This window comes from Geotrypetes seraphini, chromosome 6 (assembly GCF_902459505.1).
Source record: "Geotrypetes seraphini chromosome 6, aGeoSer1.1, whole genome shotgun sequence".
Classification (NCBI taxonomy): domain Eukaryota; kingdom Metazoa; phylum Chordata; class Amphibia; order Gymnophiona; family Dermophiidae; genus Geotrypetes; species Geotrypetes seraphini.
In genome coordinates, this window is record NC_047089.1 from 259,892,683 (window position 1) to 259,913,293 (window position 20,611).

Here is a 20,611-nt window from a genome sequence, read left to right on the forward strand (position 1 = left end):
ATGCACCTACACACCCTCCAGTGTGAAGCACCTTTCCTATCCCTCCCTTTCTGCCAGGTCCAGCAGCACCTCTTCTCCCTTCCATTTACCTCCCCCTTGTCTAGTAGTACACCTTCTACCTTCTCTGCTCCCCTTATCTAGCAGTACTCCTTTTCCCTTCCTTGCTCCCTTTGTCCAGCAGTATCCCTTCTCCCTTCTCTGCTCCTCTTATCAAGCAGTACCCCTTTTCCCTTCCTTGCTCCCTTTGACCAGCAGTTCCCCTTCTTCCTTCCTTCCTACCCTCCTCCTCCCCTGTCCAGCTTCAATCTGGATGCAGGGGCAAAATATCGGTCCAAAACAACGGCCACGGCACTGAACTTCCAAAAAGAGATTTACACAGGGATGAGACTCATGGTGGGGAAGAAGATCAAGAAGAGGATAAGCACTGTAAAAACGCTAGAGCAAGCTTGGTTCCCTTTTAAGGACACAGTCACCGAGGCGCAAAATCTGCATATACCGCGTATCAACAAAGGATCCAAGAGGAAAAAGAACAAAGAAATGGCGTGGCTCATTGTAGAGATGAAGGAAGCAATCAGAGACAAGAAAACTTCATTTAAGGAATGGAAACGGTCAAAAACGGACGAAAACTGGAATAAGCACAAATAACATCAATGCAGGTGGCATAAGGCGGTAAAAGGGGCCAAAAGAGACTACGAGGAAAAAATAGCCAAGGAGGCAAAAAATCTCAAGCCGCTCTTTCGATACATTAAGGGCAAACGACCTGCGAAGGAAGCAGCGAGGCCATTGGATGACCATGGAATAAAGGGAGTGCTAAAGGAAGATAAAGAAATCGCCATCAAACTGAACACATTTCTTGTGTCTGTATTTACCAAAGAGGATATACGAAACATACCGGAACCCATCAGGCTCTGTGCTGGAAACGAAGACGGGAAACTGACAGGGCTGACGGTCAGTCTAGAAGAGGTACACAGGCAGATTTATAGGCTAAAGAGTGATAAATCCCAGGGACCGGATGGCATCCATCCGAGGGTCATCAAGGAACTGATAGGGACCACAGCTGAACTGCTTCAGCTAACAGCTAACCTGTTGATCAAATCGGGAAAGATTCCGGAAGACTGGAAGGTGGCGAATGTTACGCCGATATTCAAAAAGGATTCAAGGGGAGATCCGGGAAACTACAGACCGGTGAGTCTGACCTCGGTACTGGGAAAGATGGTAGAGGCACTGATAAAGGACCGCATCATTGATCACCTTGACGGACATGGCCTAATGAGGACCAGCCATCACGGTATCAGCAAACGCAGATCTTGTCTGACAAACTTGATACACTTCTTCGAGGGAGTAAACAGGTGGATAGACAAGGGAGACCTGGTCCACATTCTTTATCTGGATTTTCAGAAGGCGTTTGACAAGGTTCCACATGAACGACTACTTCGGAAAATTGCAAGTCATGGAATCGAGGTTGAAATACTCACGTGGCTGGAGCATAGGAAGCAGAGAATGGGGGTAAATGAACAATACTCGGACTGGAATAGCATCACCACATGGCTCGGTGCATAGCTCGGTGCTTGGACCCGTGCTCTTCAACATCTTTATAAACAATCTGGACATTGGTACGACGATTGAGGTGATTAAATTCACGGACGATACGAAGTTATTCAGAGTAGTGAAGACAGGGGGGATTGTGAAGATCTAATGTACATAATTAAGCTTGAGAAATGGGCATCGACATGGCAAATGAGGTTCAACGTGCATAAGTGTAAAGTATGCATGTCGGTGACAGAAATCTCATGCACAAATACAGGATGTCCGGGGCAGTACTTGGAGAGACCTCCCAGGAAAAAGACTTGGGAGTTCTGATCAACAAGTCGATGAAGCCGTCTGCACAATGTGTGGCGGCAGTGAAAAGGGCGAACAGAATGCTAGGAATGATTAAAAAGGGGATCATAAACAGATCGGAAATGGTTATCATGCCACTGTACTGGGCCATTGTACACCCTCACCTGGAGTACTGCATCCAGCACTGGTCACCGTACATGAAGAAGGATACGGTACTTCTCGAAAGGGTCCAGAGAAGAGCAACTAAGATGGTTAAGAGGCTGGAGGAGTTGCCGTACAGTGGAAGATTAGAGAAACTGGGCCTTTTCTCCCTCGAGCAGAGGAGATTGAGAGGGGACATGATCGAAACATTCATGGTACTGAAGGGAATAGACTTAAGAACATAAGAACATAAGAAACGCCTCCACCGGATCAGACCGAGGTCCATCCAGTCTGGTGCTCCGCACACGCGGCGGCCCATTTAGGTACTCTTTTTTGGAGACCCGACTTTACCGTATCCCTCAATATGATATGCAAGAAGGTGTGCATCCAACTTGCGCTTGAATCCTAGTACAGTAGTCTCTGCCACAACCTCCTCCGGGAGTGCATTCCAAGCACCCAACACTCGCTGTGTGAAGCAGAACTTCCTGACATTTGTCCTGAACCTGCTGCCACACAGTTTCAGGCTATGACCTCTTGTCCGTGTCACCTCTGAATATGTTAGCAATGCTGCTTCCTGGTCTATTTTATCAAATCCTTTTAATATTTTAAAAGTCTCTATCAAATCCCCTCTCATTCTTCTCTTCTCGAGGGTAAACAGTCCCAGTTTCCTGAGTCGTTCTTTGTAGCTCAAAGGCTCCATCCCTTTGACAAGTTTCGTGGCTCGCCTCTGCACTTTCTCCAACAGAGTTATATCCCTCTTGAGGTATGGAGACCAGTGTTGGACACAATATTCTAAGTGCGGTCTGACCATTGTTCTATAAAGTGGCATTATGACATCTTCCGATCTACTCGTGATCCCTTTCTTAATTATGCCTAACATCCTGTTTGCTTTCTTCGCCGCCACCGCACATTGTACCGATGGCTTTAGGGTACTGTCAATCAGTACCCCCAGATCCCTTTCCTGTTCGCATTTTGATAATGTCACCCCCAACATCTTATACTCGTGTTCTTTGTTTTTCTTTCCCAGATGCATCACCTTGCATTTGTTTATGTTAAAGTTCATCTGCCCATTTGTCGCCCACGTTTTCAGCTGGTTTCCAGTAGATAAGGACAGGTTGTTCACCCTCTCCAAGAACGAGAGGGCACTCTCTAAAGTTGAAAATGGATAGATTCTGTAGAAGCATAAGGAAATTCATAATAACATAAGAAGTGCCTCTGCTGGGTCAGAATAGAGGTCCATCGTGCCCAGCAGTCCGCTCGCACGGTGGCCCAACAGGTCCAGGACCTGTGTAGTAACCCTCTATCTTTACCCCTCTATCCCCTTTTCCTTCAGAAAATTGTCCAATCCCTTCTTGAACCCTAATACCGTATTCTGTCCTATCACGCCCTCTGGAAGCACATTCCAGGTGTCCACCACCCGTTGGGTGAAGAAAAAATTTCTGACCTAAGAACAATATTGCATTCTCCTGATCCTAATTTTGCTGTTCCACAACTTAATTGTGTGGAAGATGGTTTAAGGGTAAACATGATTTGGAGCCACTTTCAGTCCCCTGATTGGCAACACTTTATAAAACTGTTTAATAAATATGTTAAATCAAACTACTTATTGGATGATTGTTCTCTGACAATCATATAAAATGCTCCATTTACTTTTAAAGTGGATTTATTTAAATGGATCACTGTTTCACTGGATAACGGACTGTTCCCTGATGACCTGGGACCTCCATCCTTAAGGACCAGAAGGTATCACTAGCTATTAAATCCAATTATAGATCTATTGCAAGCATTCCGTTGTTTACTAAAATATTAGAAGGTTTGGTCGTAAGACCATAAGAATTGCTGCTGCTGGGTCAGACCAGTGGTCCATCCTGCCCAGTAGTCCACTCACACAGCAGCCCCCAGGTCAAAGACCAGTGCTCTAAATGAGTCCAGCCTCACCTGCGTAAGAACATAAGAATATAAGCATTTCCTCTGCCGGGTCGGACCAGGGATCCATCGTGCCCAGCAGTCCACTCCTACGGCGGCCCCCCAGGTCCATGACCTGCAAGTGATCCTTCACCTAAATTGTTTATTCCTTATTCATTTACTATCCTGTATAGTTACCCTCTATCTGTACCCTTCAATCCCCTTCTCCTTCAGGAAGTCATCCAATCCCTTTTTGAAACCCAATATTGTATTCTGTCCCACCACCCTCTGAGTAAAGAAGAACTTCCTAGCATTCGTTTTGAATCTGTCTCCTTTCAATTTTTCTGAATGCCCTCTTGTTTTTGTTGTCCCACTAGTCTGAAGAATCTGTCCCTCTCCACCTTCTCTGTGTCTTTCATGATTTTATAAGTCTCTATCATGACGCCTCTAAGTCTCCGCTTTTCCAGGGTGAAGAGCCCCAGCTTCTCCAGCCTTTCAGCATATGAAAGGTTTTCCATGCCCTTTATCATTCTTGTCGCTCTTCTCTGGACCCTCTCGAGTATCGCCATATCCTTCTTAAGGTATGGCAACCAGCATTGGACGCAGTACTCCAGATGCGGGCGCACCATCGCTCGATATAGTGGTAAAATAACTTCCTTCGTTCTGGTAGTGATACCCTTTTTGATAATGCCCAACATTTTGTTCTCTTTCTTTGAAGCCGCTGCACATTGAGCCGCCGGCTTCATTGTTTTATCCACTAATACCCCCAAGTCTTTTTCTAGGTTGCCTTCCCCAGTACCCTCCCTCCCATCGTATAGCTGTACATCGGGTTCCCTTTCCCTATATGCAAGACTTATAGGGGGATACGGCTAAATATGGTCATCATAAGGGAGCACCTAGGTCTCCATCAAGGAACACCTAGATTGGCCTCCGCGTGTGCGGGTCACCGGACTGGATGGACCAAAGGTCTGATTCGGTGAGGGCATTTCTTATGTTCTTATGTTCTCTACATTGAAGCTCATCTGCCATCGCTTTGCCCACTCACTCAGTTTGTTCAGGTCTCTTTGCAGTTCATTGTATTCCTCAACAGTTTTGACCCTACTGGAGAGTTTTGTTTCATCTGCGAATTTTATAACTTTGCACTTCGTCCCTGTTTCCAGGTCATTTATGAATATATTGAACAGCAGCGATCCCAACACTGACCCCTGTAGGACACCACTTGTGATCCCTTTCCAGTCAGAGTAGTGTCCCTTAACTCCTACCCTCTGCTTCCTGTCCACCAGCCAGTTCCTGATCCATCTGTGCATGTCCCCTACCACCCCGTGGCGCCACAGTTTTCTTAGTAGGCTCTCATGAGGTACCTTGTCGAAGGCTTTTTGGAAATCCAGATATGCGATGTCCATGGGGTCACCCTTGTCCAATTGTTCACTTATCCCCTCAAAGAAATGTAGTAGGTTTGTTTGGCATGATCTTCCTTTACAGAAACCATGCTGGCTTGTTCTCATCTGATTATTTTTTTCTAAATGTTCATTGATACTTTCCTTGATCAAAGATTCGGCCATCTTCCCCGGAACTGAGGCTAAGCTCACCGGCCTGTAATTCCCTAGGTCGCCTCCCGATCCCTTTTTGAAGATAGGTATAACATTCGCTATCCTCCGGGATTACCCCTGTTCTCAAGGATAGGTTACAAATCCGCCGCAGTAACTCCGCTGTTTCGTCTGTTTAGCAGGAACTTGTCCAACTTTGTCTTGAATCCTTGGAGGGTCAACTCAGAATTAGTCGGTTTTTTAGAAAAAATTCAATATCATTCATGAATACCAGTCAGGATTTAGAAGAGGCTTCAGTATTGAAATGGTTTTAGCCTCTATGTTGGACCACCTCCATTGTCAATTCAGCAAATGTGTACAAGTGCTTTAATTCTTCAGTTGGATCTTAGTAGTGCCTTTGATCTAGTAGATCATGAGATTATGGGCTCCTTTTATGAAGGTGCGCTAGCGTTTTTAGTATATGCACCAGATTAGCACGCACTAGCTGAAAAACTACCGCCTGAGGCGGTAGTGGCTAACGCGCTTTCATAAAAGGAGGCCTATGTTAAGATGTTTAGATGCAATAGGGCTTTCAGGAAGGGTTTGGGATTGATTTCAGAGTTTCTTGGAAAAAAGTTCTTACCAAGTGGTTAGTGACGGCAAATATTCTCATCCTTGGAGCAACCCATGTGGGATGCCCCAAGGATCTCCTTTATCGCCCACTTTGTTTAATATCTATATTTCTTCACTAGGGCATTTATTACAAAGTTTAAATTTGAAATTCTTCATTTATGCTGATGATATCTCCATCTTAATTCCCTTAAACAAGTTTACTACGGAAGTTACAAACCAGATATCATCCATCATGACTCAAATTGAACAGTGGACCATTCATTTTAAACTGAAGCTTAATACCGAAAAGACTACATTTTTCCTGGCTAGTCCAAATGCCAAAATAACAGATACAATATTGTATTTAAATGGATATGACTACCCGATAATCACTTCCATTAAAATTCTGGAAGTTACGTTGGACCGGCATCTAACATTGGTTGAACATACCAACTTAGTAGTAAAAAAATGTTTCTTTGCAATATGGAAACTACGGACAATAAAAAAATATTTTGTCCCAGTAGCATTTAGACTATTGGTTCAATCATTGATCTTATCCATTCTGGATTACTGTAATATTATTTACTTGGGATCTCCCAAGAAAATTTTGAAAAGCTTAAGGATATTTCAGAATACAGCTGTTAAGATGATCTTTGATCTAAAAAAGAATGAACATGTCAGTCCGCATTATCATCTATTACACTGGCTACCATTAGAGGCAAGAGTTCTTTTTAAGTTCTCTTGTATCTGCTTTAAGCTAATATCTGGACTGTCTCCCACTTATCTCCCACTGCTCTCTCCGATACCTGGAGCAATCCATCCGGTGTGCCGCAAGAGTCACCGCTATCCCCATTTCTATTCAATGTCTACATGTCCTCACTGGGTGTGCAATTAACCCAGCTGGGGATAAAATTATTCAATTACGCAGATGACTTTACGATTATCATCCCATTTGCTGACTCTATCTCAGAAACTATTCCCAAAGCTTCAGAAGCTATAAACATGATGGAGCAATGGATGACAGACTTGAAGCTCAAACTTAATTCAGAAAAAACAAAATTCTTCGTTGCTTCATCACATCCGTTTGACACCAAAACACCACTATGCATCAGTGAACTTAGTTACCCTATTCAGTCCACCATGAAGATACTAGGTGTAACTCTGGATCAATGCCTAACCATGAAAGACCAGGTGGACTCCTTAATCAGAAAGGGTTTTTTCACTCTCTGGAAACTTAGATCCATTAAATCATATTTCGATACGTCAGCATTCAGAACCCTGGTTCAATCCCTCGTACTAAGTCAACTTGACTACTATAACACCGCCTATTTAGCAATTTACCAAAAGAATATGTGATGTTTACAATTAATGCAAAATGTAGCAGTCAGACTAATCTTCGGGCTAAAGAAATTTGATCACGTGACACCCTACTACCAGCAGTTGCATTGGCTACCGATGGAAGCATGCGTAAAGTTTAAATTCGCCTGCCTCTGCTTTAAAGTACTATAAGGACTAGCCCCTAAATACTTAACTGACCTTTTCTCCTTCTCAGCCAACAGACACAAGAGAAGCTCACATTCAAACTTCATTTCCCACAGTTAGAGGTTGTAAACTGAAAAAACACCATGAACACCTTCTCTCACATCAAGCAACATTATGGGGTAAAGATCTAGAACAATTGCTTTCGCCCAATACTTATGAGGAATTCAGGAAGCGTCTAAAAACATACCTGTTCCTGAAGTATCTAGACAACTGACCCGTACATCTCTCTCTCCTCAATAATGGTTTTCTTGACCTATTAATCACTTTCTTCCACCTCTCTTAAGTTCAATCAATTTGTATCTTTGTTTAATCTTTTGTAAACCGCATAGAACTTCACGGTACTGCGGTATATAAACTGTTATTATTATTATTATCTTTGCCCTCATTTTGAATTATATAAACCATTGAGGGAAACCAGAAGCTCTCATATATTTGCTTATCCCAAGATAAATGGTTGTCGATATAAGACTTTTTTGGATAGATCTTTAGCATTTCAGGCTGGTAAATTACAATCATGGTTAGATGAATGTATTCATCAAGCACTGAATTACTGTTCTTTCCGTAAATTAGTTAAGACCACTCTGTTTGACAAATTTATTACTTAACATTGGGATTCTCTTACTGACTGCATTTTATAATTTATTGTACTATTTGTATTTCTATGGTAATGATTGTACTTCGCTGATTGTCCAGCTCTTTTTGTTGTAAACTGCCTAGAACTCTTGGTAATGGTGGTATAAAAGAATAAAGTTATTATTATTATTATACATATACTAGTGACTGGAGCAATATATAGAATTTTGATCATACAAATACATGTCTCTGGGAAGCCAAACCATCGCAACACCTCAAAAATGAAAGGCAATTTCACTCGGTCAAATGCCTTCTCAGCATCAAGGCTCATTGCAAGCAATCACTGATCTCCATTTATAGACGCATATAAAGCTGCATTGGTGAGCATAAGAGTATTATTGCAAGAGAATCTTCTGTTCATAAAACCACTCTGATCAGGATGAATCAGATTTTCTGTAATCTGCAAGTATTTTAACATAAATCTTAACATTGACATTGATGAGAGATATGGGTCTATAATTTTTAACCTGTAAACAATCCTTGCCAGGCTTTGGAAACACAATGATAGTAGCCTCAGTGAAGTACCAGTAACAGTGCTAGTATGAAAAAGATATGAATTGCCCAGGATCACAAGAAGCAGAGTGGATTTGAACCCACAACTTCAGGGTGCTGAGTCTGTAGCTTTAATCACTGCGCCACACTCTCCACATCACAAATTCTAAAAAGCCTTTGAAAGAAATAAGCCTTCAAACACTTACGAAAAAGTAAAAAGGAGGAAATCTGATGAACAGTATCAGGAAGAGCATTCCATAGTTGAGGACCTGCCACACCGAAAACACAGGAATGACTAATTGCCTTAACTATAGATCATACAGAAGGAACAGCCAATAATTGCTTAGATCAGGGGTGTCAAATGTTGGTCCGCGAGGGCCACAATCCAGTCAGTTTTTCAGGATTTCCCCAATGAATATGCATGAGATCTATTAGCATATTACATTACATTACATTACATTAGTGATTTCTATTCCGCCTGTGCCTTGCAGTTCTAAGCGGATTACAAATTAGAAGATATCTGGACATTTCCAGGAGAATTACAAAACAAAGAAGCAAGTATATTACAGGTTACATTTCCTGGAGAATTACATAACAAAGAAGCAAGTATATTACTGGTTACAGTAGAGAATAACACATTCAGGTTACAGAAGAGAATTACATAACGTTGAAGGAAGCAGTTTTCTGGTTACAGATGGTAGCTGCTTATTTAGGTTTCTAAATATATATTGGTGATAAGGTTTGAAGAATTGATTAGGTGTTACTATAGGGGTGGTATTCAGGAGGGAATCTGCATGTGCGAATAGGAAGGTGGTTAGAATGATGTGAAGTGTTTTTTGAATAGAAATGTTTTGATTTCTTTTCGGAACACTTTAATGTCTGTTGTTTTGATCAGCAGCTTGGAGATGGTAGGGTCAATTTTCGCTGCTTGTGTCGCTAGAAGGTTGTCTTATAGTTTCTTGCGTCGAGTACCATTGAGAGGAGGGTAGGTGAATAGGCTCTGAGTTCTCCTTATTCTGGGTGAGAGGTTACGGTATAGGCGGTTGTTTAGGTAACTGGGTGCGGCACCATGGGTTACTTTAAATATTAGACAGTAGAGTTTGAATTGGGTTCTTGCTTTTATCGGTAGCCAGTGAGAGTCTAGGTAGGCATTGGTGATGTGGTCAAATTTGCTAAGGGAGTAGATGAGTCTGAGGGCTGTGTTTTGAACGGTCTGTAGTTGTTTTATCATGTTGTTTGGGCATGGTAGGTAGAGGCTGTTGCAGTAGTCTACAATACTTAGCACAAGGGATTGGACTATGATCCTGTATTGATCTTTGTTAAAGAATTTTCTTATTTTTCTTAAGTTTCGCATGGTGAAGAATGCTTTTTGGATGATTTTGTGGATTTGTGTCTGCATTGTGCAGCATCTGTCTAATTGTATTCCCAGAATTTTGAGGGTGCTCTGTATTGGGTACTTAATTGTGTTTACTTCCAGTTCTGTTAAGGATGGTTTTTTTGTCCTTCTCTAGTAGTAGGAATTTAGTTTTATCCGAGTTCAGCTTCAACTTATGGTTTGTCATCCATTTTTCTATGGTTTCTAGTGTTGTTTTCAGGCGTCCTGTGGAGATGGGGTCTTGGATGTCGTAGGGGAGGAGGATAGTTATGTCGTCTGCGTAGCTGAATGATACTATATTTAGGGTGTCCAGAGTTGTGCCTAGGGAAGCTATGAAGAGGTTGAATAATATAGGCGATAGTGGTGATCCTTGTGGTACTCCGCAGGGTTTGACCATGAGTCGGATATAAGATCTTTTGACTTAGCTCTGTATGATCTTGTTTTAAGGAAGCCTTGGAACCAGTTGTGAACTCTACCTGAGATTCCTATGGCGTCTAGTATCTGGAGTAGTATGGGATGGTCTACTAGGTCGAATACTGCTGAGAGATCGAGTTGGATGATTAGCAGCTTGTTTCCTTTGCTGAGGTGCTGTCGGGCTATGTCTAATAAAGATACCAGTAGTGTTTCTGTGCTGTGGTTTGTTCTGAATCCAGATTGAGATGGATGCAGAATGTGGTGGTCTTCTAGATAATTGGAGAGATATTGTGCTACAAGACCTTCTATTAGTTTGACGTATAGTGGGATAGAAGCGATTGGTCTATAACTTGTTGGATTGTCTATTGGGCCTTTGAGGTCTTTCAGTATAGGAATAATTATAATTTCGCCTAGTTCCGGTGGGAATTGACCTTCCCTGAGAGTGGTTTGCAACCATAGCGTGAGACTAACTTTGAATTTAGTGGATGCTGTAGCTAGTAGGTACGGAGGACAGTTGTTCAAATCACATGAAGATTTGCTGTATTTTTTGAAGAGCCGGTCCAGATCTGACCATTGTATCATTGGGAAGTTGGTCCAAATCCTATCTGCTGAGATGGCTTCATCTATTGTGGGATTTATTAATATCTCTTCTATATTGTTTCGTGAGTTGTTGAATGTGGTTCTGATTGTGATGATTTTATGTTTGAAGTGGTCCGCTAATTGGGTAGCTGTTGGAGTCTGGTTTCCTTAAGTGGCAAGGAAAGGTTTGGTATCAGTGAGATTTCTTACGAGGTTGAAAAGTTTTTTTGTGTCTAGTTTTTCGGTGCCCATGAGTTTGGAGTTGTGGTCTTTTCGTTTTTCCTTCAGTTTGATTTTGTATTGTTTGATTTGGATTCTCCATTCTGTTTTGGTGTGGTCTTGTTTCTGTTTTTTCCATATCCTTTCTAGTTGTCTACATTGCCTTTTTAGGTGTAGGAGTTCGGCGTCAAACCATTTGTCTGATGGTCTACATATTTTAGTTTTTATTGGAGCGAGTTCGTTCAAGGTAGATTCACTGATGGTACGCCAGATGTTTATGAATTCTTTAGGGTTGTTGGAGTCTATTGCGGGGTCTACTGTGTCCCAGAATGTGGTAGGTTCAATTTTCTGTCTGGTCTTGATGAGTGTTTTGTGTGGAGTGAGTTTGTTGTTATTTTGAGCCCAGTTGATATTTGTAGTGGTCTGACCAGAAGGTAGGATGCCAGGAGCCATTGGAGATGTGGATATTTTGTGTGTTGAGGTTTGGAGACGTGTATGCTGCAATATCAAGTTGATGGCCCTTTTCGTGTGTGGGTTCTGGGTTGAGGATCTGGTAGGATAGGGTATTGAGGTATGAAAGTATATCCGCTACTTGTTTGAAGGAGTTGTCTTCTAAATGGAGATTTATGTCTCCAAGGATCAGGTTATGTGTGGAAGAGAGAGAGTTCTGGAAGATGAATTCTTCAAGTTCTTGTTTTGAGATGTTCCATTTTCCTGGTGTGACGTAGCAGAGAAGGCAGTTCAGAATTCCTGTGAGTGTGTTGTCAAAAAGTTGGCAAGCTAGTAGGTCTAGGTGAGGGGTGGAGTGCTTGGCTAGGACTTTAATGTTGAGGATCTTTTTTACTATGATTGCTAGACCTCCTCCTCTTCTGTTTTCTCGACATACTAGCTCTAGTTTGTATCCGTTGGGGCAGAATTCAGTAATGTGTGGGTCTGAATCAGAGCTGAGCCAAGTTTCGGCCAGGAAGAGGCAGCCTAAATTGTCTTTAATCAGCCAGTCCTTGATTAGTTCTGTCTTTGGGCTGATAGATCTTATGTTCATATATGCGCATGCTATTGATGTGAATTTTGTGTGGGAGAGGGGAGTAATGACTGTGTTGATGAGGGTTCTTGGTGATGTCTGGTGTTTTTGTGTGCTTGTCTTAGGCTTTGTTGGAGGTCTTATCCCCCAGATTGTGGTAATGCTTTCGTGGCTGGACGATGGACAAGGAGTCAGGGTTCTGGGAGTATGGATTTTCCTAGTTGGTTGAGCTGGTCTGTGTGTTGTTGTAAGGATAGGGATAAAGTGTGTATGGTATCCTGCTGTTTTCTATTTAGCTATGAATAGGGAGAGCAGTAGGAGGACAAGATGAGTTTAGGTGTGCGAGTTGCCATTTTTTTTGTTTTTTTTTGTGAGTAGAAGAGGGTGCTGGTTCTGGAAATTCTTTGCTCTGATAGTGTTTTCTGTCTCTTTGGAGGGCCTTTGCATATAAGCAGAGTTAGTGTAGGCTGTTTGAACCAAATGAGTGAATGGTTGTATGGGCTGGATCTTAGTGTTCTTAAGTGTTTTCCTGTTCTTGGTGGGGGGGATGAGGATTTCCTCACTCACCACTTTGTTGCATGTGTTGCCGCTATAGTTCGGCCCGGGTCTCTGGTATCAGGACTTTGTGAGCTACTGGTTACCCTGCGGTCTTCTCTGCAGGTGCGCACTAAGGCGCATGCGCCTTTGTCATGCGCCTTCGTTGGTGCGCCGAACAGCTGTGCGCCGTTGGTGCTTCTGAATTTTTAAATGGGTCCCCCACTGGTCAGGGAGAGGGGCAGAGCAGGGCTCCCACGCTATCCTCTCCTCAGGAACGGGTCCGGGTCTCGGCGTCTCCTGCTGGTGGCTGGGAGGGGGCCCGGCAAATGGCTGTGCACCGTTGGCGCTTCTGAATTTTTAAATGGGTCCCCCGCTGGTCAGGGAGAGGGGCAGAGCAGGGCTCCCACGCTATCCTCTCCTCAGGAACGGGTCCGGGTCTCGGCGTCTCCTGCTGGTGGCTGGGAGGGGGCCCGGCAAATGGCTGTGCGCCGTTGGCGCTTCTGAATTTTTAAATGGGTCCCCCGCTGGTCAGGGAGAGGGGCAGAGCAGGGCTCCCACGCTATCCTCTCCTCAGGAACGGGTCCGGGTCTCGGCGTCTCCTGCTGGTGGCTGGGAGGGGGCCCGGCAAATGGCTGTGCGCCGTTGGCGCTTCTGAATTTTTAAATGGGTCCCCCGCTGGTCAGTGAGAGGGGCGGAGCAGGGCTCCCATGCTATCCTCTCCTCAGGAACGAATGAAAGCAGTGCATGCAAATAGATCTCATGCATATTCATTGGGAAATCCTGAAAACCCGACTGAATTGCGGCCCTTGAGGACCAACATTTAACACCCCTGGCTTAGATTGAGACCTCAAAGAATGAGAAGCCACAATAAAGAAGCTACTACTTTTGGTAGAGTTTGATACAGGGCATTGTACACTAATACTAAGATGCCAAATACCAAAATCAAACAGATGCTCAGCAAAGGACATCTCATCTGTATTTGACTCTGTTGATCATAAGCTTCTACTGAATGAACTCGGTGAACTAAGTTACATTACATTACATTACATTAGTGATTTCTATTCCGCTTGTGCCTTGCGGTTCTAAGCAGATTACAAATTGGAAGTCTGGAACATTTCCAGGAGCGTTACAGTACAAAGAATCATGTATGAAAGCAAGTTACAATTGTTAGTCTGGTTATTTCCAGGAGAATTACAAAGTAAAGGGTGAGTATCTAATAGGTTACTGAATAATAATACAATAATACTGAATAATAATACAATCAGGATACAGTAGTGAGTTGTACAATGTTGAAGGTGTTGCTGTGGTGGTGGTGGTGGTGATCATGGGAGTATTTTCTAGTGCTATAGTGAGGTTAAAATGATGGGAAGTGTTTTTTGAAGAGATGAGTTTTGACTGGTACTGTCCTCAACTGGTTCAAAGGAAAGATAGCACCTTCTCCCAGAGCTGGAAAGCAGTCTGTGAAGTACTTCAGGGATCCCTACTCTCACCGGTGCTCTTCAATATTTTTATGATCACCCTGGGCAACCTCACCTTCACCGATGATGAATGTCTACTTTCCTATGCGGGCAATATCTTCCTCTTAGACCCACTTTACACCAACGATAAGGAGATCCCCCAAAAGAGTTTCCAAAGGCATTGAAAAAATCTACTCCTGGGCACTCTTCAACAAATTAAAACTAAACACCACCAAAACCAAGCTTCTTTGGTTCCACAATGCCACACAGTCATCACCCATGAGCCTAACCCTACTCTCTAGTGAAACAGAGAGAGAAAGAGATAATAGTTATCGTGGATGGGCAGACTAGATGGGTCATTTGGCCTTTATCTGCTGTCATCTCCCTCGTTGGTAAACTTGGGTCCTTCCTCCCCTTCAGAATCACTCAGCTCTGGAATAGTCTCTCTTCCCCTCTCCGTAACTTGAGCTCCCTTCTACTATTCCGTAAGCATCTGAAGACCTGGCTCTTCTCCAAAATGTAACCTTTTCCCCTCCCTGGTACTCTTAGCCCTAACTTCTCTTCTTACTTACTTATATATTTCCATTGGAGTTCCATTCTATCCCAAACCATGTAAACCGTGTCGAGCTCCACTTGTGGAGATGATGCGGTATATAAACCCAAGATTTAGTTTAGTTTAGTTTAGTCATGTTTCCATGTTTCTAATAAAAGCTGAGAAGACTTCCAAGGTGCTCAGAATCCTGTTAGATGCCACACGTTCCTTTGAACCCCAAATATCCAGCCTTTAAACTTTCTACAGTTTAAAGCAACTAAAACTGAGCAAACTTTACTTCTACAGCAACCACTTTGCAATTCTGGTTCAAATGCTTGTCCTAATACAACTTGACTATTGTAATTCTCTCTACGTGGGCATTAACCTTCTCCCAAATGTACAAACTCCAATTGATTCAGAATACTATAATCAGCCTGATATTCATCTTAAAAAATTACAACCATGTCTCTACATACTACTGCATGCATCATTGGCTGCCAGTACATGCCCGAATCTCATTTAAACTTTCTTACATTGTGCCCCATGCACTTAACACCAACTCACTGGAGCAGATAACTCACCTGTTCTCCACCTCCCTCTTCACCTCAACCAGAATCAACACCCCCCATCAGCTTATCATCCCCTCATCTAAGGGAGTGAAATACAAGTGAATATTCAACACCCTTTTCACATACACCACTATAAGAACCCGGAATGCCCTTCCAAAATCCATAAGAACAGAATTGAACTAACTCATCTTCAGGAAAAGACTGAAAAACTTAACTACTTAGCAAAATCCTTTCAACTCAGTGAATCTGACCTCTCTTCGTGACAATATAATTGTCCTCCTCAATGTAATGTAACTACCTCCCCCTTGCAACAATGTAACCTTCCTCTCTCTATTTTGTTGTAACATTTTTCCCACTTGCAACAATGTAACCTTCTTATACAATGTGAGGTAACTATTTCCCCATGATGCTGCATTGGCCTCTTATGTTGTAAATCACCTTGAACCTGTACTGGATAAGTGTGATTAAGAAATCCTGATTAGATTAGAAATAAATATTTATCCAAACACTTCCTAAACTGAAGAAGTGACAATGATTGTTGAAGATACAAGGGAAGAAGTTCTTAGCACCTTTTATATCAGGAGAGGCTAAAGCGGCCAGGACTCTTCAGCTTGGAGAAGTGACAGCTCATGGGAGATATGATAGAGGTCTATAAAATACTGAGTGGAGTGGAAAGAGTAGATGTGAATCATTTGTTTACTCTTTCCAAATATACTAGGACTAGCCTTTCTGGATCAGACAAAAGGTCCTTCAAGCCCATTAGCCTGTTCTCATGGTAGCCAATCCAGGTCACTAGTACCTGGCCAAAAGCCAAAGAATAACAACATTCCATGCTACCAATACAGGGCAAGCAGTGGCTTACCCCCATGTCTTTCTCAATAACAGACTATGGACTTTTCTTCCAGGAAATTGTCCAAATCCTTCTTAAAACCAGCTACACTATCTGCTCTTACCACAACCTCTGGCAATGCATTCCAGAGCTTAACTATTCTCTGACTAGGGGGCATGCGATGAAGCTACTAAGTGGTAGATTTAAAACAAACGGGAAAAAATATTTCTTCACACAAAGTATAATTAAACTCTGGAATTCATTGCCAGAGAATGTGGTGAAATCAGTTAGCTTAACAGAATTTTAAAAAGGTTTGGATAATTTCCTAAAAGAGAAGTCCATAGACCATTATTGAGATGACTTGGGGAAATCCACTGCTTATTCTTCAGATAAGTAGCATAAAATCTGTTTTATTCCTTGGTATCTAGCTAGGTACTTGGGACCTGGGTTGGCCACTGTTGGAAACAGGATCCTGGGCTTGATGGACCTTCAGTATGTCCCAGTATAGCAATTCTTATGGTGGTTAATTTACAGGTTGTTCAGGTCTGTCTTAATAATAATAATAACTTTATTTTTCTATACCGCCATAGTCAAAAGACTTCTAGGCGGTTCACATTGAAAGAAGGCTGGACAATCAGCGAATTACAAAATGCAAGAAGTGAAATGTTACATAAGAAATAGGAATTACGTAAGAAATTCCCTAACTTATGGTATTATGGTATTCCCCAAGGCTCTCTTTTGTCCCCTCTTTTGTTTAACATTTTCCTTTCCCCACTTTTAGGCATAGTTCAATCAATAGGCTTTACACCTTTTGCATATGCAGACGATATCCAGCTCCTTCATCCTCTAGACTCGGAAAATAAAGATGGCATTAGGGCAATTAACAAGAAACTTGAAATTATAAAAAATTGGCTCAACACCAATAAACTAGCACTAAATATTAAAAAAACTAAATCAATGCTTTTTACCTGGAAAAAGGACACAATTCTTAGTACCCCTTTTGACCTTAATACCACTACTTTAGAGCTGGTGCCCTCTTTAAAAATCTTAGGTGTCATCGTTGATGACAAACTTTCATACCACAACCATATTAGTAATATAGTCAAATCATGTTTCTTTAAATTACGTTTGATACGCTCGATATCTAAATTCCTTGAGCCCAAATCCATTAACATACTAATTCATTCTCTGATAATAGCCAAAATTGACTATTGCAATTCCCTTTTACTTAACATTTCTCAAAAAGAAAAAAGAAGGCTTCAATTAATACAAAATACGGCCGTTAAACTGATCCATAATGCTAAAAAATAAGATCACGTCACGCCCTTTATGATTAATTCCCATTGGCTCCCAATCAGCTATAGCGTCACTTTTAAAATTTTATTTTTAGTTTTTAAATCTTTAAGTTTTAATGAACCTCAATTTGTTACCAGGATGCTTATCCCTTATAACTCCTCTCGGTCTCTCCGTTCGACTACTCAGAACCTCCTTACTGTTCCATCCCTGAAAATTATAGGCACCAGAAGACACGACATGTTCTCAGTTATGGCCCCTCAACTGTGGAACTCATTACCACAGTATATTAGAGAAGAAAAAGACTTTTTATCTTTTAAAAAAGTTTTATAAACTTACCTTTTTAAAGACGCATTCAACCTTTCATCTTCTGTCTAATGATCAGAAGTTTCAAGTCTTGAAACTATTTTACCCTTCCTCTCGTCCATTCCCTATTTTGTGTTTTTCTCTCTAACAAAGAATTGTAACTTTTCCCCCCTTTCCTCCACGACTCATGTAAGTTTTTCCCAACAAGTCTGAAGTTACTTTGTTTGTTTTCACACCCTATTTTAATAAGTTGTACATCACTTAGTAAACTAAATAAGCGATCCATCAAATACTAATAAAAACTTTCAACTTGAAACTTGAAATTACATCAGGGTTGGCAAAGGGAAAATATCATAGTGGGTGAAGGGCATCAGTTTAGGAGATGAATTTGTCAAATAGAACGGTTTTAATTGATTTTCGGAAAGTGCCGTAGAGATGGGTTTTTGGAAAAAATAACTGAAAACCCACCTATACAACAGACCTCAACTACCCTTACATTAACCACCATGGATATCCCAAGAAAACCATCACCAGACATTGTATATACACCATGGAAATCCTTTTACAAAATTGCAATTTACATATCAGACCTTCCCCACACTATTGTAAATCTTTTAAAATATTGTAATTGATATGTCTCTTGTCATTGTAATTCCCCATAATATTTAGGCTTCTTTACTTGCAATTTGCCTTGAACCTATTCTGGATAAGTGTGATACCAAAATTCGGATGAGACTAAATGAGATTAGAAAGTCTTTGAAAGTCACAATGGGTCAGGGTGTTCAGGATATCCCTAAAGCATATTTATGAGATAGTTTTGCATCCATATTACTTCTATTTTAAGCAGTCTATTGCATGCATTTTCATTTGAACAGAATTGAGTTTATGCCAGTCTCTGGGGCCCTTTTACCAAAGCCACAGCAATTGTGGCCTTAGCGTGCTCCTTATGTGGGTCTTATCCACATACAAAGGGCATTTGTGCCATGGCCAGAAAATGGCTGATTGTCCCATTTTCTGAACTAATGACCACACGCTAATTTTGGCATTAGCATGTGGCCATTAAGAAAAGTTACCACATGAGCCCCTAGCAGCACCTATTATGTTAGTGGTAAGACCATGTATTAATGAATTAACGCATGGCAAAGCCTCATGTGCTAACTGATTAGGGCTGTGATGCCCACTCTCCACCCCTGAACATGCCCCCTTAGAGGAAAATAGAAAACATTAACACATGGTGTAATGTGCAGACAGGCAAATTTACCTCAGGACACCAACACATGGCCCATGGTAAGCCCTTTTAGCATTTAGTAAGCTTACATTAGCTCATACCACAGTTTAGTAAAAGGAATTCTCGGGTAGCAGTTTTGATTTAATAAATATGACAAGCAGTGTAATAAAGGAAGAAAGCGTACAGTCTATGAGACAGGAATTGTGATGAAAGTGTTTACTCACTTGGAAATGCGAATAAAAGGGAGGCACAGACAACAGCAGCAGCAGGGACCGGTGCTGATCTTAAATCGACTATTTTCAAAGCGCTTGAGAAATAATTTCTGGCCTCCACACTCCTTGATCATCATTAACAGAAACTTGTGGATTACAATGGCAAAAAACCTAGGGAGAAAATTAAAAGACTATGAAAGCATTACTCAGATGGGAGCTAAACTCCCAGGATTTGCCTTACATCTCAAAACATGGATCTTATTAGTTAGTCAATGCAGCAGCTACATGACCTCTGCCTTTCTGCTCTATTGCTCCTGAGACTAAGAGGCACATTCAGAACATGACCTTGACAAAGCTGTGGTATCCTACCATGGCTTCACGCTGAAAAATGGGTCTGCATTTCCCTAGTGGTATTGGACCTTCCCTGTCTGACAGAAAGGGTGGTAGATGCACGGAAGAGTGGTTAGTGGAGTAACAAGGGCAGCTCATATAACCCCTACATTGAAAAGCTTGCACTGGCTGCCGATTGGGCAAAGAATTCAGTTTAAAGTGTTGTCCCAAACGGTGCCACTCTGGTTTCAATCTCTAAAGGAGATTTCTAAACCTCCAAGGGCTTTACGATCTGAGGGGGAAATGAAATTGGTAACATTGGAAGCTGATAATGTAAGATCTCAACTCCAAATGTTTTCCATTGCCGGAATATCATATTGGAAAAAGTTTACTGGGCAATTAAAATTATCATTACAGCTTCAAGAAGATGTTGAAAACACATATTTTTTGATCTGTCTTTCCTTTAGTTGTCATTTTGTTTGTTATCATAGGTCTCAAAGAAAAAAAAACTACTGAAATGTTTTCTTAGAGGAAAAATAGTTTTAAATGCACACTGGAAACATTATACTCTCACTAAACAAAAATCCATAGCTCGGCAACAGGAAATGAAAACCATTGTACTGATAAGAACATAAGAATTGGCGCTGCTGGTCAGACCAATGGTCCATCCTGCCCAGCAGTCTGCTCACGCGGCAGCCCCAAGGTCAAGATCAGTGCTCCAAATGAGTCCAGTCTCACCAGTTTAGCATGAACTTGTCCAACTTTGTCTTGAAACCCTGGAGTGTGTTTTCCCCTATAACAGACACCAGAAGAGCGTTCCAGTTTTCCACCACTCTCTGGGTGAAGAAGAATTTCTTTACGTTTCTTTAGAGAGTGCCCTCTCTTTCTCTCTACCTTGGAGAGGGTGAACAACCTGTCTTTCTCTACTAAGTCTATTCCCTTCAGTATTTTGAATGTTTCAATCATGTCCCCTCTCAGTCTCCTTTTTTCAAGGGAGAAGAGGCCCAGCTTCTCCAATCT

General features: G+C 41.8%; 1 protein-coding gene across 3 annotated transcripts in view; it reads right to left on the reverse strand.

The window, feature by feature from the left end:
• Positions 1-20,611, reverse strand: part of LOC117362865 (organic solute transporter subunit alpha-like) — a 98,492-nt gene that overhangs the window by 30,858 nt on the left and 47,023 nt on the right. For all 3 annotated transcript variants that reach the window (XM_033949935.1, XM_033949933.1, XM_033949934.1), the window contains one exon: positions 19,274-19,432. In XM_033949935.1, the coding sequence (XP_033805826.1) occupies positions 19,274-19,432 (159 nt within the window). The remainder of the gene's footprint in view (positions 1-19,273; positions 19,433-20,611) is intronic.